Raw genomic sequence first — 23,228 nt, forward strand, 5'->3', positions numbered from 1 at the left:
CTGCCTCTCTCTGTGTGTCTCTAATCAATCAATAAATAAAATCTTTAAAAAAAAAAGTTTAGAGTCAAAACAGAACCGAGGGCCAGAGGCTAGGTAAAGCACAGATATGAGACAGAGTCAAAAGCCAGGTCAAATGTTAAGGACTAGAGGCTAAAGAAGAACACTAGGTCACAAACCAAGTAGGTATGCAGAAACCAAGGAATATACAGGTATCAGAGATCAAGGAAAAGGAAAAAGCAGAAACCAGGAGCAGCAGTGAGACTTTGGAAATGAAGTAATTTCTGTCTCTTTGATGCTTTTTCCTGAAGCAGAAATAAATCCCCAGGTTCAAAACTGTATTTGGAAGAAGGTGACTTACATAGGGAGATGGTAAGTTGGATCGCCCATCTGGCTAACAAGGGGAGTACAAGGTCGGGTGTAAAAAGAGAATCTGATGGCACAAAGGGAAATAAACACTGCTATTTGAGGTGATCTACCAAAGGATAAATGCAGCCTCCCCTTGTTCTGATGCTGGCATGCTGGTTGTCACCATTTTGTAGGTTTGGGGTTAGGTATTACTGCCTTAAATTTGGGTAGCTGGTACCAAACAGGCTATAGTGTATGGGGTAGGCCTTCATGGTCTTAACAGCTAGATTACAGGGGGCAGAGTATATCATTCCATGCACTTATGTTTTCTACCACAGGGAACATTTCTCCTCAGAGGATCTACGCTGACTATTCCACAGATTCTCCCTGGGCAAAGACTTAAGAGTATCAGCAATTCTCTGAGCCAGCTCAGGATTTGGTCTCTGGTGGCCTGTGGAAAGAAAACCAGTGCCACTATTAGCCTCAAAGACTAGAGATAATCTCCAGACTCTATTTCCCTAATTTGGAGATTCACAGGATGTGTACAGCCCAGGAGGATTGGGGGGTCTGTCTTTTAACGATTTGGCTCTAGCAGCAGTATGTGCCTTCCTGAGTGTGCATCAGAATCTGTTCTGTTCTTCTCTCCACCCACGTGAGCTGACTCACCAAAAAGACTGGGCCTTGTGAATACTATAGGTGAAGGTTGTACGGGTGAGCTCCCATCCTAGGCGCTGAGAACCAGTTCTCAGTTCTGCCTTGTTTCTACTCCGTGCTAGTATAAATACCCATTTTCTCAGGGGTACAGAGTGTGGCTAAATAGGAGGAAGACGGTCGTCTAATAAGAGCTAACATTTGTTTATACTTCCTCCATGCCACATGTTTTCAACACTTCATATTTACTAACACATTTGATCTTTACAACAACCCTATGAGGCAGGTTATGCATTAAGAAAACTGAGGCACTGAGGAGTTAAATAGCTTGCCTAAGGTTATCACTAGCTGTAAGGAGTTCAAACCAGGGCAGTGTGGCTACAAAGTCCATGTCCTTAGCCCTCTGCTATACTGCCCCTCACTTACTTATACTGACTCCCAGACAGCTAACAAACCTTGGGAGCACTTTGCCTCAAGTCAGGTTTTAGCAGCAAAGCTGGGATCAGAAAGCTCAACAGAAAAATGGGGCAAGGATATGCAGTCAATTCCCAGATGAAGAAACAAACAAAAAAGATTAAGTAAATGAAGAGATCTTCAAGCTCCTCTGTTATTAGAGATATGTGAATTAAAACAATGAGATATCCCTTTAAATTCAACACATTGGCAAAAGTTAGAAAGCTGAACAATGCCAAATGTTGGAGCGAGCACGGGGTTCTGGGACCATTCATGCACTGTGAGGACAGTCTGTGCAGCCATTCTAGAAGCCAATCTTGTAACATACTTTATCAAATTAAAGTACCTTACCCTATGACCCAGCACTTCTGAATATATACATCCCAGAGCAATTCTTACAGAGATCCATAAAGTGCAACATGGAAGATGTTCATCCCAGCATTCTGTGACAGTGGGAAGTTGCAGGCAATCAAGCGTCTGCCACTGGAGAACAGGTAAGTTAAATGTGGAAGGGACACGCTATGAAATATGATACAGCAGTTAGAAGCAACAGGCTGGATAGACATGCAATAACACTGACATGATTTTTTAAAAAGGCCGATTGATTCCCTAGCCCCTTCTATTAATCATTAACTGAACTTGACCATGTGTTCTAAAAGTTCATTCCTTCAGGAAGACTTTCAATTGCAGAACTTCGAATTCTTATGACAATCTAGTGGGTCTTATGGACTGAAGGATTAAGGACCCAAGTGAAAACAATGAAGTCTCTGAAGTACACCAAAGGCCATCAAATGTGCCATTCCTTCTGCTGGGAGTGTCCTCCTCTACTTCAATTGGTTAGTGCTCATCACGTTCAGGGCTCTTCAGTGACAAGGTCACCAATTCACCTTAGTCTTCTCTGACCCCCAGCCTGGGTCCATGCCCTTCCTATTTACCTACCCAGAACGTAGTACTCACCTGCATGGGTAGGTGACCCTTATCATAGTGTACCATGATCACCTATTTACTTTTATTTGCCTTTCCTGCTAAACCATGAGGCAAGGGCCATCTCTTGACTTTCATTCCCAGCTCCTGGGTCTAAGTGGTCAGTAGATGCTTTCTGAATGAGTGCATAAATAAATGAAGGATGAATAAATAAAATTATTTTATTTGGTGGGAAGTGGAGGACAATGGTAGATGCAACAGTCTCAGCCCTGCCAGACAACTCCCATTTGAGGGTGCAAACCAGGCTGCAGGAGATTCAGCTGTGGAAAACTTTTACCTTCAAACTCTCCTGAACACTAGGCCTTTCCTGCCTTCCACCAGGCTGTTCCCAGACAAAGCTGAGGAAATGAATAGGAGGGTGGTCCTGAAATGGCAGCTCCTGGGACTCATGGAACTCCCTTTGGAGCCACGGCCCCCATGAGGTGCATTTTAATTTGCTGATCAGGCTGTAATTAGATTAGAGGTGGGAGCACATGTAGGAAGGTTGGCTCACACTGACCTTGATGAGCTCCTGCTTTCAGGACAGTGGGGTGTCACAATGCACAGGAGGCCAGTTACATCGATCGACGTTAAGGCTTTCTGCTCTTAGTGGCCGGAGGGGCTTGGGGTTGTCACATTGTTTAGGAAAAAGCGAGGAAACCTGTGGTGTGGGCCGAGGCCTATGCTGGGCCAGGCGCGTGTCAAAGACGGCTGGCGAGCAGCTGGAGTTGGTGAAGCAAGAAGGGCAGTGATCCCAGCTCCAGGTCGTCCCCACACAATGTTGAGCTTCAGGAGAAGCTCCTCCAACTCCTCCTCCCCTCTACCCCCCACATCCAAAGCCTAGGGTCACTGTGATGAGTGTCACGGGTCCCAAGGAGAAGACAAAGAGTTGACCTATTCTCAACCCAGCGCACACCTCGATGAAGGGAGGAAGCAAAGAGGTCACAGTTCAGGAGGTTTGCTGGAAACTCAAATGAGCTGTGGCTCATTCAGTCTACTGGCTGGTCTCTGGGCTGGTCAGGAAAGCAGGGTGGCCTGACCAAAGGCACCGGCATGTATTAAATCTAAAGGTTCTGTGGCATGGGGGCATGAACCAGGAGTGGAGAGGGTGGAGAGGGCAGTTTTTTTTTTTTAAAGCCAGCTTCCTTAGGAAATAAACTAAAGGACTGTCAGGAGGCAAAGTAGAAATGTGCCACAGTTTTCTCAAAAGAGGATAATAATCATTTGTTTACTTCCCTCAAAAGGTAGATATACTAATCACAATATAGTAGCCACAGTGTGCTAAGCACTGTACATTCACTATTTCAAATCCATATACCACTTGCAATGAGGTACTAGTCCCATTTTATAAATGAATAAACTGAGGCTCAGCAAGGTAACATGAGTTGCCCAAGTATACACATTAATTAAGCATTAGAACCAAGATTCAAATCCAGGTCTGTGTGGAGCCAAACCTGGTACACATATCCCTAAACCACACTGGTCCTTACTTATCCAACCATCATCTATTAGTCTGCCTTACTATCCCATAGTTCCTGAACCTCTACTATGTACCAGGGATAGTGACATTTTCAGATGGTAAAGTAAGTTAGATCATAGAAGCTAGCTGGGTTAAGAAGGAGTCTCATTCAGATGGACAAGGGTCAAAATCAATGGTGGACCTAGACAATGTGAGATCATTTGGGGCAAGGCTCAAGGAAGACATGGCACATTAAGGAGAGGGCCAATGGAAACAAGGTCACCCATCACAGGGTTTCCCAGGTGATCTGGATTTCACATCCTCAGCTTAGTTCTAAATATAATCCATTTCTTTCGTGTCTTTCAATCTGTGCTCAATAAGACATGGTTGCTGAACCTATAAGCCAATGTGGTCAAGTCCTGGTTGTTAGGGATTTCACTACAGTATGGGCCTCGACTAGGTTCTCTCTAGGCAAATGATCTATCAAAGCATCCTGGGGCTGCTATATTTCCTAAACTCTGGATGAAAATAACAAGAAAACAAAAAATACTAACAACACCAGCAGATACCTATCAAGTACTTAATTATGCACTAGGCATCATACTGAACAATTTTATGTGCATTTTAATATTCATAACCACCCTATGCTGAGGTAGGTGCTGTTATTATTCACATTTTGCAAATGAGGAAACAGAGCTAGTAAGAGGTAAAGGAAGGTTTTAAACTCAGGCAGTCTCCTTCCAGAGCCCTTGTTCCTCACCACTAAGTCACACACAATTAGAGTATGTACTTCCCAAAGCAGAGGCTGTGCCTGACCAGATATCTGTTCCTCACACATAAGGCCCCGTAAATATTTGTTGAATCAGTTTACTTCTGGGGCCTTAACACTGCACCTGCTGATGCACACACTGAGTTTGTAGTCAGCTCTTGGGCTTTATTTGCTACTATTGCTAAGTTACGTCTTCCTCACTCTTGATCTTACAGTTGGCTTTTGTTTTTAATTATATACTTAAACTCATTCCTATTAATGTTTATCACCACAGATTTAACCATTGTCCTAGCCCACTGGGTTCTTTTTTCAATATCTCTGATTCTTTTACCCAACATATTCCCTCTCTCTTTAAACTTCATTTAATCTGCCAATTGGGTTGGCGTTTATCCATGATCTCAATGGAATCAGTGATGTAATGACTGAATAGGACAGGGCCCGTGGCTCACCACTAGAGTTTGCTTTCCAGTCTCTGATCATATATACACAACATATGAAACAGGTCATTCACCATTTGAACTATTCTCCACAACATACTTTAGTCATGTGGGTATCATGAGATACAGACAAATACCCTACTGAAACCCAGATAACCTACTATGTTGCCGTATATTACCGTATACTCCTGATCCACTAGCCTGCAGCTCTATTTAAATTAGCAGCTCACCTCTTTCCACCACCTTGGAGCCTATGGAGGCCTGCTGGGAAAAGGACTCCTGAAACAACAAATATGTCTGAAAGGCTGTGGTCTAAGGCCATTTTTGCTGACTATAAGTGAGGTCTCCGGAACCAGAGGGAGCGCACAGCTCTTCTTAAGATTGAAAGGGTTTATGCTTGAGATAAAACTGAATTCTATTTAGGTAAGGGATGTGCTTAGGTGGACAAAGCAAAGAACAACACAGTGACTCCTGGTGGCACACTGAACCAAACCCGAGCAATCTAGGGAAAAGTAACTCGTGTTCATGGAACTAGTGGCATGGTTCATGTCAAATTCTGAAGGAATCTTCCTGCTAAAGCCTTTGGCCACAGAATTCATGTGATGTTGTACCCCTTAAGGATTTAAACTTACTGAGAAATAAATAAAGGTGTAGATTTGTTCTCTTATAAAAATAAACAAAAAATAAGCAAGCAAGCAGCTTATGGCACAATGTGGATCTGATGTCTTTAAAAGAGGTGTGGGAGTGAACCATATCACAGTCCCTAGAAGCAGAACATCCTTCCCCAGGCAGCTGAACTGGATGAACACTGGATGCTCTCCTGGTCCCAAATGATACTCTCCATGAGAACCCTGAACACAGAACCCCAGGACTCGATATAGTGCTGGAGAAGGGGAGTTACCCTGAGATTGTTATGTTAGGCAAATGAGCTGGCATTGCTTTCCAGGGAGCACTGTCTTGGGTTTCCTGAGGTCAAGGCATGCATCTGCCAAACTAGAATCGGTGCATGCTGGAATTGGAATATCATTACTATGAAACAGGATTATCTTGAGCAACGATTCCAAATGGGATTAGAAATGACTCTGTTACTCAGACATAATCGGCCACAGCAGCAGTGGGAGAAACAGCAAACCCGGCACACTTTTCTGGGGGCATGATGCTGGCATTCCGGGCACCTGGCCAGCATCCTCACCCACCCTTCCTTGCTGGGAAATACTGAACACTGTCCAGCATCAGGCAGGTGGCCACCCGGGACAAGAGCCAGTCCCACATAAAAGTGCCCTGCTCTGGGGTCTCATGTTCTAAGCCCAGCTTCTTAGATGAAAAGGAATGGAAAAAGAAACTCCAAAGGCCTTCTGCTTCTGAGCTACCTAAAGGTGCTGGTATGAGACAAGTAATAATCCACATTCAAAATAGGCTTCCCTGCAGACTATTAACTAATTTTCTCCTGGAGTAACCCACAATCAGCAGTAATAATAACAACTAAGGCACTACCACCACTACTACTATACTACTAACTAAAGTAGTCAACCCTTATTGAGTGCTTACTATATGGCAGGCATTGTTCTAAACACTACAATATTTACATAGTTAAACCTCAAAACAGCCTTCTGGGGTGGATCTGCTTATTATTCCCATTTTATGGTTAAAGAAACAATCACAGAGAAGTGAAAGAATCTGCCAAAGTAAATAACTGGTAAGAGGGAGAACTTGGGATTTGAACCCAGGTAATCTTGGCTCTAGAGCTACAGAGGTACTGACACTAGACTATCACAGACTGAGAGGATCGTGGCCCGTTGGCTAGGCCTTTCCTTCGCATTCTCTGGTCCTGAGACTCTGCTAGCACCTCCAACTAGATCTGGCACATTCCTACTTTCTCACCTTTGTGAACTTATGCTCACACCAGTCCTTTGGTAGTAATGATATTCCAGAAATGCTGTCCCTCTATTCTCCACCTCTACCCATAAAATTCCTGTCCATCTTTCAAGGCCCACCTTGTGCAAAAGGCCTCCTTTCATGATCTCACCTCTACATGGCATGATCTCTGCCCGGCACTTTAGCTGATGTTCTCTAGGACACTAACCATATTCTGCTTCACTGTACAATTAAAAAAAAAAAAGTGAGATTTGCTTATCCCTTTACTGATTGTCAGGTTTTTTTAGGATTTCTTTTTTTTTTCTTAGTAATCTCTATACCCAATGTGGGGCTCAAACTTACAACCAAAGATCAAGAGTTGCATGCTCTCCCAACTGAGCCAGCCAGGCACCCCCTGTCAGCTTTCTGAAACAAGGAGAGTGGTTTGTCTGTTTTTAGACTTCTCATAATCATGCAGCATATCTCGACCCCAGTGGGTCATCAAGAAACCCTGACTAAGCTGACCTGACTCTGGTCCTGGCACCTCTTAGTCCATCCCATCCATGGCCCTGCTCCCACCCCTTCCCTCCATAGGCAGTATATCTAGTAGAAAGAATGAAAATTTCTGATTCAAAGAGAATTGGCTTCAAATCCTGGCTCCCTCTTTCACTTGTTAGACAACCATGGGCATCTCTGAGCTTCATTTCCTCATCTGCAAAATAGGGATAATGATCTTTCCCTATTGAAATTGCAGTGAGGATTAGCGCCAACACAGGAAGTGCCTGACGTGGGCCTGGCACACAGAAGGCACTCAATCACAACCATAGCCATGATCACCACTACATCAGAAGACCAGCCAGCACAAAGCCCAGCCTTCTTGGGCCAAAGGAAGCACCCCTCTGTAACAAGCAGCCAGGCCAAGAACAAGCTGGGGACCCTGGGAAGAGGCTGTAGGCCTCTAAAGCAGGACAGAATCTCTATGTGGTCAGGACCCCTAAGGACCTGCACTGAAGCACAGGTGCAGAGGTGCTCTACCTTCTCTGCCTCTGGCCAGCCAGCAAGGAATGAAGCCTCCTAGGAAAGCTCCCCCTGGTCCAGCTGCAAGAACAGCATCACTGTATAAGGACACCTATGCAGCTGCTGACCCCACCAAGAAAGGTCTGCACAACCTCTTATGCAGGACAGAAATCTGGTTTGGGCTGCTCGTTTATTAAAGACAGGGTTTAATGCCCACCACCCACCCCCTTAGTAAGGTGCAGGAAAAATAAGCAAATGCTAAAAATAAATGACTGCTATGAGAGGAAATTAAATGGTCTTCAGCCAAGGATGGCGGCATTTTAAAATTAACAAAGCCCAGGTACCACATCCAGGAAGGCCTTGGCAAATGCGTGTTAGCCACTCATTAGATCAGCTCCTCAGGGACCCCAGCCAAGCAGGGAAGGCAGTGCCGGGAAGCAGTCCTTCCGATGCTGATGAAATGTACTCTGGGAGAAAAGGCAGAGGAGGGAGGGAGACTCTTGTGGGGAATTTCAAACAGTTTTGCTGGAGCTCTGCCTCACAGCCTCACCTTCTCTGAGGTAGGGGCTTTCAAAGCAACCAGCAAGCCCAAGTGGATTCAAATCTGAATCTTCCCCCACCACCCTATTCTTTCAGGCTCTTTTGTTTCTGAAGTACTACAGTGGCCACACTATTTAAGAGGTCTCTCTGCATGGTGGTCTAGGGACAAGGAGTCTGAGGATGATATGGGATGAGAGGCAAGCTCCCAGCCCTGTACCCTGCACTTTTTCCTTATTATTAAGAATCACAGGATATGCTGTGAATTTATATAAGCTCATTGTACATCACTTGTAAGTAAATTTATCATTATTCATTAGTAATTATATGTCATGACATTACAAATCATGAGAATTCACAAACCTTTATTCTCTACTAACAATTAGAATATAGAGTACTCTAATGTGAAATACCATCAACAATAGGAAATCTAAACATTCCAGGTTACCATGAACTATATGAATTCATTTTTACACTTCAAACATGAATTCTTAGTTTGCCACTGGTCACAATTAATAATGAAAATTAGACAGGGATGATGGCTTTTTAAACAGGTTTTTTTTTTAAACAGTTTTTTTTTTTTAAAGTCAACTTACTGAAGTATCATTTACTCATAGTAAAATGCATCCTTTTAAGATATAGAATTTGATGAGTTTTCATTGTATAATCACCACCACAATCAAGATTTAGACTATCTCCATCATCCCAAAAGTTCCTTTGGGCCCTTCCTTCTACTCCTAAACCCTAGCAGTCACTAACCTGGCTCCTGTCCCCACAGCACTGCCTTTCCCAGACTGTCATATAAATGGAGTTATACCATAGGTAGTTTTTTGTGTCTGGCTTAGGTTAGCATGAGGCTTTTAAGATTTGTCCCTGCTGGGGCATCTAGGTGGCTCAGTCACTTAAGCATCTGACTCTTAATTTTGGCTCAGGTCAAGATCTCAGGGTTGTGAGATCAAACCCTGCATAGGCCTCTGCACTGAGCATGGAGCTTGCTTAAGATTCTCTCTCTCTCCCCCAGTCACGTGCATGCAACTTTCTCTCTCTAAAAAATAATAATCGTAATAGTAATTTGTCCTGGTTGTTGCGTGTGTAAATAGTTCTTTTTTTTTTTTTTAATTGCTGAGTAGTGGTCCACTGTAAGGACGTACCATAATTTGTCCATTTACCAGTTGATGGACATTTGGGTGATTTCCAATGTTTGGCAATTATGAACAAAGCTACTACAAATACCTGCATAGAGGTCTTTTTGAAGATGTATGTTGTTATGTCTCATGGACAAAGTTGGTACAGGAGTTAGTACTGCTGGGTTGCGGGTAAATATATGTTACCTATATGTTTTACCTATATTCTCATATATAGAGAAACTACCAAAGTGTTTTCCAATTAGCAATAATCGTGCCTCAGATAAACCTCATTGGCTACGATACTGCCACTGCGCAAAGCTCCAAAGTGTTTTCCACAGTGGCCATAGCATAATACGTTCCCATCAGCAATGATGGCAATTGTTCTGCATCCTTGTCAGCACTTGGTATTGTCAGGTTGTCTAAATTTTAGCCATTCTAAATGACTAATGTTAAGTATCTTTTCATGTGCTTATTTGCCATCCACCTCTTCTCTGGTCAATGTCTGCTCAAATCTTTCCCCCCCATTTTTTAAAAATTTGGTTGTCTTTTTATCGCTGATTTATAAGAGTTCTTTATATCTTCTAGATAATACTCTTTTATCAGATGTGTGTGTTGACAGCTTCTTTTCTGAAGAATTAAAAGTTATAAGGATCTAAATCATACCATTTTTCTGCCAAACCACCATCCCTTGCATATACACACTGATGGAGGAAACAGGACACAAATACCTCAGTGCCACTGGATGGAGAGTCAAGCAGTACTTGATACCTGCTAAAACTCATGACACTATTTTTACCTCCACTGTAAGAGCCCAACCAACATTAGACTCTAAGGAAAGCTACATCTGGAGAAATGGCTGTCCTATAAACAGCTTTTGGCCCCCCAGGCTCTGCACCTCCCAAAAGCCCTGTTCTGGTCCACCAGCCTCCTGGAATGGTCAACAGTCGTCACACTCCATTGCTGGCCATTGTCCACTGGGAAAGGTAGGAGGCTCCCAATCCATCCTTCAGTGAAAGAGCAAACAGTGGGGCCTGTGGCTGCTTGGACATCAAAGTTGAGCAAACAGGCCTGGCAGGCCCTGCTTCTCCGCCTACACATCCTGCAAATGCCATATGAAGGAGCTTCCCTGAGGGGGTCATGACTTTCAGCTTGTCATAGCACACATCAAAGTTTGCACCACACACGAACTGGGTACATGGGTTCGAATCAAGTCGCCTAAGAGCGGATACTCAGCCATTGTGTCCAGTTTTAATCCTGTGTTTTCCCAAGTAATTAAGCCTTCTTGCTTATGAACTTGTGACTAAGTAAAGCATCACTGAGAGGTTGTAACATCAAAGTGCCTTCCACCGTCTGTCCATTTTGGTAAAATTGGATTTCTTTCCCTTCTTTAAGAAAAACTAATTGAATTTAGCTGCAGGCTGGGTATATTTGCACGAGCTGGTGAAGGCTATGCTAAGTCACAGTGATCATCCTGAGACCCTATGGCTTAGCCTTTAGCTAGGCTGGGTCAAAGTGCAACACAGAATGAGGCACCCAGACTCAAGCTAAACAAGTGCCTGCAGCATGAGGCTTATAGAGGCCTCACTATGGAAAAGGGGTCAGCCCCCAGTGACTGTTCCTCAAGTCACTACTACACCCAAGCTGTTACTAGGGCTGGCAAAAGGATCATCCTAGTAGAATGTTGGTAAATCTTTGGCAGAACGGCTACTGAAGACAATGGCCATCACATTACTTGAGTCCTTGATGTCAGAAGACCAAGTAAGCTTCTTAAGGTAAAGGCTGTGATGCTTATTATCTGAGTCAGCCCATAGCCTAGCACATTAGCACTAGATGCAGTATAGTTTAACAAAATGTTTGCTGAAAAAAAAATGTTTGCTGGACATGTAAAATGGTAACATAAAGGGTATCAGAACAAAGTTATTCTTTCTTGAAGAACCAAGCTCTCTTTTTTTTTGTCTTCCTCATCAGTAAACTTCAATCTAAATTAATACTTAATTCCACTAATTACCTGATTTAGAGTATAGCATGGTCCCATTTACGTAAAATCACACACACACTGATCAATCCCTAGAGAGAGGGAATTCAGTTGACTGCTACTTTCTTCTCTATATTATTTTTACAAAAACAATAAACCTATTTTCAGAAAAGAAAATCTCTGGTTCAATCCTGATACAATTATCTTTCCTTTTACCAATATGATTTCTGATCTTGATCCAGTTTTAACTCTCCTGTGTACATTTATATTTGTATTTTAATTTGAGTCACTGCAAACCCTTTTTGGAAATAAAAAGAGAGAATAAATTATAAATTAAGTTCCCATACATACTTTAAAAATTTTGTTCTATGGTACTGTATTCTTTATTAAAAATTAAATAAAATAGTACTGTCTTTACTATTCAAAATTAAGCTTAAAAATACATATATAAATAATAGTTCACAAGATGTTAATCTCCTTAAGGACAGAGGCTATTATGATATATCCCTCAGGACATAGGCATGAAGCAGGCACTCACTAAAGGCAGTTGCAGGTGAAATGACTAGATACTCTCAGAACCTCTCTCTTGAGTTTGTGGGCTGACAACATCTAAAGGAGATAAAGATTCTCTGCTTTCAGCCTTGAATCAAGGGGTGCTACTCCTCCACCCCCCTTTCATCCAAGTCTATTTGAAAGGTGGTGGTATTTCAGGCCTGGCCAATATGATTCCAGAAGGGCTTGGTGACTGATAAACTGAGGATCAGTACACTTCCTTACTGGCAGACTGTGGTGGTATAGACATGATCATCTTTCAAGACCACTCCCAAGGCACCTTGCCACTGAGGCCTACTCCCCCTGACCAAGATACTTCTGGCATTCTTTTTATTTTTTTAAGATTTTGTTTATTTATTCATGAGAGACACAGAGAGAGAGACAGAGACACAAGCAGAGGGAGAAGCAGGCTCCATGCAGGAAGCCTGACACAGGACTCGATCCCAGGATCACTCCTTGAGCTGAAGGCAGACGCTCAACCACTGAGCCACCCAGGCATCCCGTAGCATTCTTTTTTATCAGGTCCTGTATTTCCTTTTTCCATAGCACTTCTTACCTTCTAATTTGCTATGTAGTTTACTTATGTATTTATTGTTTACTGTCTGTCCCTGCCTCTCTCTACACACAGACCACCACTAGTATAGAAATGAGCTCTATGAAAGAAGGGATCTTTGTTGAGAACAGTGCCTGGTGAACAGTATGAGCCAAAAAAAATTATGATATGAATAAATTTAAAAAGTATACTACCTTCAATTCTGTCCCTAGGCATTGCAAGAAAGAAGACACAATATTGGTGTTTAAAACATAAATAATTAGTCCTAGGAACCAAAACAAGTAAATACAACCTAACACTCTCACTTTTCTCAACATGGATCACTGATTTGCTAATCGTGCTGGAAAAAGACAAAGCAATCAGTTAAGCCAACAATTCATTGGAATTAGAGGAAAGTGTCCCCGAAGCACATCTACCAGCTATCTGCGCACTGAGTGACCACTATCTTAAGTATAGTGTTATTTCCTAGTCTGTCTCAATGCTGAAAGTACTACATATAGAAAGGATAGACACCCCCTTCCCTTTCCTCCACCACCTGCTTGCTGTCTCTTGTGGATGAAGATACCCATAAGCTAGGAAAGAAAACTGGTGCCTAGGGTGGAGGTAGTGGTGGTGGGTAGAGTTAACAATGGTAGAATAAACACACATTTGTGTGTAGAGATGTCACATGGGCAACAGAGAGTAACAACTAATCATCAGTAACAGGTATCACCTACACTATCTCACTGGGTTGTCACAAAAATATAGCAAGAATATACTCTGCTGCCAGATTCAGTCCCTTCATACCCTCTGCTTTGATAATATTCTGTCCACATGGCTCTGACATCACTGGTTACACTATACTCTATCTCTCTATCTGCCTTTCTTTTCCACATTGGACCTTCAGCTCCCAAGGTCTGATTCTCCAGGGATTAGCAGAGTCTGGCTCAGAGCAGATATTTACCAAATGTGGCAAATTGGACTCCAATTAAAAAAAAATTAAATTAAAATTAAAAAAAGATATTTACCAAATGTTCATAAATGTAATTGATTTCAGGTGAAGAAAAAGGGTACCCACAGAATTTTGAAATTCAGCTAAGGGTCAGAACCAGGACTGGATTCCAGACCACTCAACTGCAAAGCCTATTTACAAGTTATTTTTTAAATGCTTGTAGCTAAAGAGGCAAATAAGGAAATGGAGCTCTGAGAACAAGTTCAGGACAGAGGAACACAGAAGAGAGATCTCAAACACAGCTAAGCCTCTCAGCCAGTCCAAGGCAGTACCACCTCTATATTAGAAAATCCCTGTTTTGTTGGTTTCCATCACATTTATGACCCTTCCAAAGGAGGCCAGTAGTGGCAGACAAAAGCTTTAATGATCTGCTTGAGGGAAAAATTAAAACCGGTACCTCAAACTATCAATTTTGGCTGCTACTAACATGCCCAGTCTGTTTTCTTTGAAAGCATTTCTTATTGCTCTTAATCAATTCTTTAGCATAACTACAGTTAGAGACTGGGATGGAGAGGTAGCATCCAGGATCTGGCAAAGGGAGGCAGCAGTGAGGTAAAGTAAAACACAAATTTTGCAGGCAGCCAGACCAAATTCTTTTTTTTTTTTTTAAGATTTTATTTATTTATTCATGACAGACACACACACACAGAGAGAGAGAGAGAGAGAGAGAGGCAGAGACACAGGCAGAGGGAGAAGCAGGCTCCATGCAGGGAGCCCGACATGGGACTCGATCCCAGGACCCCAGGATCACACCCGGGGCTGAAGGCGGTGCTAAAACACTGGGCCACCAGGGCTGCCTGCCAAACCAAATTCTAACCCCTATCTGCGTGACCTCACACAAATCACTTTATCTTTCTGGGCTTCAGTTTTCTCAGCTGCAAAATGAGAACTTTGAAAATTGTGGCAGTTGTGAGAATTGGAGATAAACTTTCTATGCATAGGGGGACTATTTTAATCTTTAAAAAATAGCTTCCCCCTGAGGGAATGGGGGAGTGGACAGGAAAAGAGCCTCCAATGGGAGGGAGGGAGTGCCTTCACCTTCCCTAGTTTCCATCAGAACCTCCAAAGAAACTGCCCAATGGAACCCTCATTGGGGACAGTGACTAGATTCTTCCACATGGACAGATAACGAAAACATGAAGGGAACTCACACATGTACCTTCAATCACTTAACACAGGCTTGCAAACATTTCATGGCTTCAGTAATGCAAATGACTTCGCCTAATGTCACAAGGCAAATGAAAGATGGAGCTAGGATCCAAAGGTTTATCTTCCCTTTCCACATCTCCTGTACTTTCCATTGCACCAGATGTAGACCTGACCTTCTACTCAGTCCATCACCTTGCCTCTTGGGGGAAGAAAGCAAGGAGAAAGAAAAGTGAGGGGGAGAGGTTCTAGAACGTGGTCTGCAACGATCTGGCTAAGGTACCCCTGTGTGGAAGAAGATCTCTCACCTGTCGTTTCGACTGATGGCTGCCACCATAAGTGCTGTCCAGCCAAGTCTGTGCCTTGCATTAACATCTGCACCTTCTGACAAGAGCCTAGAAAGAAACAGAGGAATATTTTCAGTATATGGCTTATCACAGAAGTAAGAGTGGAAGAAAGGAGGCGGTCAACAAACAGGGAGGCTGGATGAATCTGAAAATGGTCAGAGGCCTTTGAGAACTAAGTACTCACCCTAGCTGCTCTGGCCTCTCTCCTTCCACCCCAGGCCTCTCCTATCCCTCTCACTCTTCTCTTGAATGAGTCCAACCCATGCTGTTATCTTCCCAGCTTTCTGAGGAAAGAATGTGCCTTCTCTACCTTAATACTCTGACACTCCCACTCCCTTGGTCCAGAATGCTCTTTCTGTGATTCTTTGCCTACACTAATCCTACTTGCTTGCATGTTATGGGGTACAATCCTGGTTTGAGGATTCCCTCCTGAGAAGGCTTCCTTGGCTACTCCAGTCCAAAGATCTCTTTTCTGTCCTTAGAATTTCCCTATGTTTAGCACTGAATGCCCAATGACATTGCTTACCTAGGTAGTTAACAGTTTATAAAAGGATCACACTCCTCAAATTTCTCTATATGGTGGCTGTTTGGAAACTGAGAATCTTTTTTTTTTTTTTAGATTTTATTTATTTATTCATGAGAGACACAAAGAGAGGCAGAGACATAGGCAGAGGGAGAGGTAGGCTCCCAGTGTGGAGCCTGATGTGGGACTCTATCCTGGTAACCCAGGATCATGCCCTGAGCTGAAGGCAGATGCTCAATCACTGAGCCACCCAGGTGTCCCAGAAACTGAAAATCCTGAACCCAAGGAGAGATGGAAAGAATGTTAGACATGCTAGATGAGGGGCACCTGGGTGGCTCAGGTCATGATCCCAGGGTCCTGGGATCAAACCCTATGTCAGGCTCCCCACTCATCGGGGAGCCTGCTTCTCCCTCTTCCCCTGTCTCCTTCTCCCTCTGATTGTTCACACTCTCTCTCCCTGTCAAATAAATAAACAAAATCTTTCAAAAAGCAAAGCAAAACAAAGCTAGATTAGGTTTCTAGGAAAGCCCACAAAAGCCTATTTGACTCTCTATGCCAGTGCCTAGCACAGAGTAGGGGCTCAAGTTGTTGGATAAACTAACAAACACAGGGCCTTTAAAAAAATCACTAAAATCCTGCATTCTGGGTCCTGGGAACAGGGGGCCCTACAGGGTGGGGGTGGGCAGAAAGAAAGGGAGTAAACAGAATCAATTCTTACTGAGCACCTATTATAAGCAGGAACTGCCTTCAGAACTTGACACACATGCTCTTATTTTATTCTTCACACAAGCTTAAAGCATTGATATTAATTAACCTCTTCTCATGGATGAGATGACAGGTTCAGTGAGGTGAAATGACTTGCTGAAGGTCACAAAGCTAGCTAAGGGGCAATCAGTGACTGAAGAAGTTCAGGTTGATAATGGCTCTATAGCCAGAATCCTTCTCACCTCACCACCTTTCCTCCAGACTGAACCTGGCTCCACGGAATATGGAAGACAAGAAACTCAACTGACTTTAGCAAATCATTATATGTGCTTGGTCCTGTTCTAGATTCTGGGGTGAGAGTGAGAAGACACAGAGTCTGTCTAGGGAGTAAATGATTTAGTTGTGGAGGGAGGACTAAGTATAGTAGGGAATCAAAGCCTGGAGTGTGTGGTTTTCCATCAGAAGTGCTACAGGAAGCCAGGGGAGGGGGAGACCAAAAAGTCAAAAGCAATTTACCAATGCAGAACCTGCTTATGAGGAATGGGTGGAGGGTGTCTGGGGAGGCTAGGAGGCACTCAATGAAAGGACACCAGCAGAGTCTGGAGGCTTGGAGTTGAGTCCTAGCACCACTCTTGTGCCACAATCTGCACTAATTGCTCATCTGGACCGCGCCAAATAAAAGCTCTGCACCAAAGAAAGCAGGTGATGAGGGCCTGGGAAGAGGAGCCACAACATGTCTGAATTCATTTGGCCTGTGCTGATGCAAGGAAGGAGTCAGGTACTGTCAAACCCCAGGGGGAGACAGGTCAGTAGGCACATAAGGATGCATTGGAGGAGCACTGTGAATGGAGGCACGCAGGCTGCAGGTGCACACCCAGGGAACCTAACCCAGTCTCAGTGACCTGGAAGGCCTCCCTGAAGAGGTGATGCCAGAAAGTTAGCCAGACAAATGGGATCAAAGGAGGGGAAGGAGTATGTCAGTCAGAAGTAAAGCCTCTCAGCCAGAGAAGGCAGCATGACTGGACCCAAAACGTGAGGTAAGACTGTCAAGAGAGGAGGCTAGGAAACCCTCATCTCTAACCTCTAATTTTTCTTCTGGTGAAACTCCTGGGCCTCTTTACCACACACACAGTTAAGCTTCTTTTTGCAAAAATATTTTTCTATGGCCAAGAATATTAAAGAGACTAAGAACTCTATGAGACAAAAATCTCTTTTTGCACAAAACCTCCTTCCTCATTTAAAAAAACCTTCTCTGGTTTAGCAGGTGCCATGGAAAGTGGATGTGTCTGAGAGTCTGGAGCCTGGAGTTTTGATACTAACTGTGATTCTGATCAGATGGCCTCATTTCTCTGGTCCTCAGTCCAGAAAGCTAGAAAATCAGGACCAACTAAAGCAAAACAAAGAGGTTTCTGAAGGAAAAGACATGAAGTGTGCCTTGAAGAACAGGAACAGTTTAGAAGCATAGGAGAAAGAGCACAGCAGTCAAGATGAAAGGAAGCAGGGAAGCAATGGGAAGGTACACTCAGAGACCATCAAGTAGATCCATCCAGGTGACAGTTGACAGCAGAGAAATAAGCAGCTGCCAAGGTATGCAGAGCCTACAAAAAGATCACTAAAGCCAAGCTAGAAGGCCAAGGCAGTGCGTATCAACCTTTTTTGAGCCACAGGCTTTACTCTCTCCAGAAAAGTGCATAGGAACACACATACTCAAAAAGAACTTTTAAATTACACACAATGTCCAGGAGTTCAAAGGTCTTCATGAAATCAATAACAGATCTTAGGTTAAAAACCCAATCTAAAAGGCTGACAAATGCCTGGCATGCATGCTACTGTCCTGCACTCCTGTGGAGCCTTTGAAAAAGCCTCAGAACTCTCAACGCTCATTCCAATCAGCCATCATCAATCAACTAAAACTGGCAACAGAGAAGAAACCTGTTTGGCATTCCTTAGCCTCTCACCACAGGCAGAGGGGTTGTCACTGAAGGTTTTTTGGGGAAAGAAATTATAAAATTAATCTGATAGCTTAAGCAAGCCGAATCTGAAAGAGGAGAGAGGAGAAAGTGGGGACAAGAAGACAGTTTGGGAGCTGCTGTAACACAGACCAAGGGAGACAAACCAGGACAGGAAAATGAGAAAGGAGGTCACAGCCAGAGACATTCAAGGCAGTTGGAATCCCTCCTGTCTCCAGTGGGTTAGTAACCCATGTTGCCCTGCCTGGGCCCTGAGAATTCTGGAAGCAGCTCTGCTCTGGAGGCAGGGCCAAAGAAAGAAAAAGGATAGAGGTGCCTTCTCCTCAGGTCTCTTGAGGGCTGAGTATAGTGTAATGAAAAAGATGAATAAAGGACTCTGGAATAAATTAGACCTGGATTCAAATTCTAGTATAGCTAGATAATCCTGGGCATATCAATTTTCTGAGTCTGTTTGTCACTAACTTCTAATTTGCTGGGATCCCAGCTAGAACGCCTAGCATACAGCAGGTGTTCGATACAGGGTGGCTTCTGCCTGCCACCTTACCCTACACTTCCACCCCTTTAATGGACAAAGTGTTCTAGTCTGAAGCTGGCAGTAGTAGGTTGGCCAATACCCAGGGATTCTAAGACAGGGTCAGATAGGATGACCTGGGTAATTCATCCAGCCTGGCTCCAGGCACTCCTCTATTCATCTATTCAACAAATGTGTACACATCTACTCTGTGCCCAGCTGCATGCTGGCTCCTGAGAAGAATACAAGACAGAGGTTCTTGCTTTCCAGAACCTGAGCTAAGCAGTGTTCTCTCTCTCTCTCTCTCTCTCTCTCTCTCTCTCTCGTGTGTGTGTGTGTGTGTGTGTGTGTGAGAGAGAGAGAGAGAGACAGAGATACACACATGCATATACATGTATTTGTTTCTTTTTTTTCACAAATAATTGCATTTCAAGATAAACGCAGACTGCTAAGTATATAGTAATTCCATTTTTAGAAATTGCTCTCTAATTCTCCAGGGCACATTCACCAGATTTTCCCCTCTTTATTCTCTCTCAGAGATACCCACTCAGGCCTCCATCTCCCAGCCACCAAAAGCAATGTTCAAAGAACATCCTCTTAAAAAAAAAAAAAAAAAAAAGAACATCCTCTTACATGTGCCTTTATGGCCTGATGTATTTCTCTGGGGCACGTACTTGCAGTGGGATCCCTGGGTTTTAGGGTTTATATTACTTGGTTTGACTATATTGTGCTAAGGTCCTCTCCAGGACATCTGCTCCATCTACCCTCCTGCCAGCAGGACAGGGGTGTTCCTGTGTACTGCTCTCTCCCAGCCAACACCTGGCAATACCAGCTTCCTACTGACTGCAAGTCCAATAGGTCTAAAGGGATCTCACATTATTGTCTTAGCTTACGTCTCTGATAAGCAACAATTTTGGGCTGTTTGTAAGAAAATCCCCATTAGCATTTCGAGGTTTTCCTTTTTCCTACAGTGCATGATTTTAAGAGGACTGCTGGGAAAGAGGGCTTTTCTAAACTTGCTATCCTGTTCATGACCAGAGCCAAAAGAGCAGAGAGCAGGCAGGCAGCCTGGGCTCTAGTTCCAGGGCTGCTGCTTCCTACTCTTACATGCTAGGGAAAGTATCCCATTCTAAGCTTCAGCCTCCTCATGGGTCCATGCAGGTTTCAGGAGAGGGCACAGAAATCTGAAGGGAAGGCCTCCACCAACCTGAAGGGTCACGTCTAGGAGGTAAGTCTCAGTATTCTTCGGTGACACTCCAGCTTTTGAGCCCTACCCAGCATCCCGACTGAGCATCATTCTTTACAGAGTCCTGGGGCTCAGGTATAATGGAAAAAACAATGATGCTGGAGTCCAAGGGCTAGAGTTCAGAATCTCGCTCTGTTGCTTACTAGATGTGACTGGGGGATACTGATCTCTATTATGCAAGGTGGTTGTGAGGATTAAAAGTACACTCCATTAAGGAGTGGTGGTGGCACCTGGTAAATCAAGGAAGACTAGAAGCAACATTAAAAAGCACCACAAAAGAACCCAACTACAAACAACTTTTCCTCCTTTCAGAGCTGGGTGGGTTCCCTCCCTCCCCCCTTCCACACAGAGCAGCCCCCTCAAAGTTAGCATTTCACACACTCTGGTCTTCTCCATTTCATTTTGTTGCTTTGCAAGTGAATGCCCAGTGGGCAGTCATTTTAAAGTCCAGGGCCAGCTGGGCGTGCGGGTGGCTGCCTGCTGAGAGTGGCTGAAAGGGCCTCTGAGGCCTGAGAAAGCCACCTCTGCTCTCCCCAGTGATTTTCACCAACGGACAAAATGTGGCAAGTGAATTAATCTCTTTTAAAAAGAGCAATGCTTGTGACAGAGCATGGTGTCTCTGAAAAGGTTAGGATTCCATCATCCCTGAGATGATAAGTGGAATGCTTAATGCAGGTTGCCACTGGGGGCAGAGCAGCCTGTGTCCGGGGGCTGGGCACTGTAGGCCTTTCTGGGCTCCCTCCAGACTTGTAGAAGGCCCTTCCCTAATGAACTAGGCCTCCTGCTTGGCAGGACAGTGGTGGGTGACACTACTGGGGATGTTCTAGGGCAGCAGACAGGGAGGAGACCACACTAGTGATCAGGAGGTGCCCCCCAGATGTTGCACCCCTCTCAGGCAGTGGAGTGGGGCAGGGGAGGAAGCAGAATGGACGTGGTCCACATGCAGGCCCCAGCACTTAGTAGGTAGGTAGGAATGCATGAATGAATGACCTAGCCTCTCAGAACTTCACGTGGTCCCCTCATTTCAGTTACAGCTCCTGCTCTCTGAGCCTGTTTCCATATCTGTTAAAAAACAGAGAGGACCAGCAGCCCTACTCTATAGATCACACAGGGTACCATGAGGAAACAATGAGACAAATGTATAAAAATACTTGCAATAAAGCACTAGACAAACAGAAGAGCCTGTGCTATTATAATTTTCCACTTAGTGGGATCCCTGGGTGGCGCAGTGGTTTGGCGCCTGCCTTTGGCCCAGGGCGCGATCCTGGAGACCCGGGATCGAATCCCATGTCAGGCTCCCGGTGCATGGAGCCTGCTTCTCCCTCCGCCTGTGTCTCTGCCTCTCTCTCTCTCTCTCTGTGACTATCATAAATAAATAAAAAATTAAAAAAAAAAAAATTAAAAAAAAAAAAAAATTTTCCACTTAGTACCTACCCCATTTTAAGGAAGTAACACAGTAAATTAGGATATGTGAAAGGTGTACATAGAACTTGGACCATCAGTCCTCAAAATTTTCTGTGGATTGATAAACAGTCTCAAATCCCCAGGCAAGGGCAGCGGTAGAATGAGGATTCCCTCACCCAAGACCTGAAGATTACCATAGGAGATTAACAAATTAAGGAGAAAAACAAAGCTAGTCTCATCAGGTATCCAGGAGAGTTCTGAAGGCTGGGGGACCAAACAGGAAACAGTTAATGGGGAAAGGGGATGAGAGAGTAAAATTTTCCCTTCCTGCTGTGAGTGCTTCTGTATTCTTTTAAGTTTTATTGTTTTTTTTTTTCCCAACAATGAACATACTATTACTCTTTTTTTGAAACAAGACTTTCTTTGGAGGGGGCGGGGGGGGGGGGGGGGGCCTTACCCTTTCCTTCTCCAAGAAGCCTTCCCTAAGAAAGCCCCTAATGCTGCCTCACTGGCCTGTGCGAACCTGTATTAACACTTATTAGTTTCTTTGTCCCCCCCACCCCCTTCAGTCTCTTCACTCCCTGTGCTGGCACCATGGCCACACATGGGCTGAATGAGTACATGTCTATAGCACTTCCCAACACACTCTCACCAATACCTCTGTCTCGTGTTGGAGGTTATCTATTTTATATTGGTGGGCCTAACTTTTTCAAAGAACTTAGGCTCAGGTGTATATATGGAGGAGTGTGGGTGTAGCTTCTCAGGCTCAAGGCTGGGGACACCTAACAGGCAGGCCTGGGGCTAAAGGCCATGGATTCTCTTTTTTTTTTTTTTTTCTTTTCTTTTTTATTTTTTTTTAATTAATTTTTATTGGTGTTCAATTTACCAACATACAGAGAAACACCCAGTGCTCATCCCGTCAAGTGTCCACCTCAGTGCCCATCACCCATTCCCCCCCAAAGGATACAGTCAACAAAACTAAAAGACAACCTACAGAATGGGAGAAGATATTTGCAAATGACGTATCAGATAAAGGGCTAGTTTCCAAAATCTATAAAGAACTTATTAAACTCAACACCAAAGAAACAAACAACCCAATCATGAAATGGGCAAAAGACATGAAGAGAAATCTCACAGAGGAAGACAAGGCCATGGATTCTACTTGTGGCTCGGCTCTCTCAGTAACTAGCTGTGTGATCCCAATCTGTCTCTCTGGGCTTCACTTTTCTCTGTGGTAAAATAACGGACCTAAATTAAATTTCTCAAGTCCCTGCTAGTTCTAAAATCCTAGGATTCTAAATATGTATAATGTTAAAATTTGAGAAGTGGACTCCTGACACTGGCATGAGCAAAACTTCCAAAGACAACTCCTTGGACTGAGGTCTAATAGGAGCGAAGAGAGTCTCAGATAGGGATATGGGGCAGTTTTGAGTTATTCTGGCTGACCAGCTCTTCCACGCAGAGGAGGGAGGTACCACTTGATTTTTCTTCCTCTTTCTTTATAACCAATCAATACAAAGCGGCCACTGAACTTCAATCGTGCATTGTTCCAACTGATTTCCGGATCCTTCGCATTAACCGGCTCTCAGCTGCAGCTGGGGAGGGGGCTGAAGGGTAGGGAGTCCTGGCCCACCTGCATCAGAGGCCTGGAAGCAGTGAGCCATGCAGACTCAATCATGATGACTATCTGGGC

At 44.0% G+C, this 23,228-nt stretch overlaps 1 protein-coding gene and 2 pseudogenes across 3 annotated transcripts in view; 1 reads left to right on the forward strand and 2 right to left on the reverse strand.

The window, feature by feature from the left end:
• CLPB (ClpB family mitochondrial disaggregase) overlaps positions 1 to 23,228 on the reverse strand; it is a 147,170-nt gene that overhangs the window by 97,923 nt on the left and 26,019 nt on the right. For all 3 annotated transcript variants that reach the window (XM_026010551.2, XM_026010552.2, XM_072727339.1), the window contains exon 3: positions 15,138 to 15,224. In XM_026010551.2, the coding sequence (XP_025866336.1) occupies positions 15,138 to 15,224 (87 nt within the window). The remainder of the gene's footprint in view (positions 1 to 15,137; positions 15,225 to 23,228) is intronic.
• LOC112928684 (large ribosomal subunit protein eL33 pseudogene) lies at positions 5,371 to 5,703 on the forward strand (annotated as a pseudogene).
• LOC112928772 (U4 spliceosomal RNA) lies at positions 9,815 to 9,932 on the reverse strand (annotated as a pseudogene).

This window comes from Vulpes vulpes, chromosome 11, assembly GCF_048418805.1.
Source record: "Vulpes vulpes isolate BD-2025 chromosome 11, VulVul3, whole genome shotgun sequence".
NCBI classification, from domain to species: Eukaryota; Metazoa; Chordata; class Mammalia; order Carnivora; family Canidae; genus Vulpes; species Vulpes vulpes.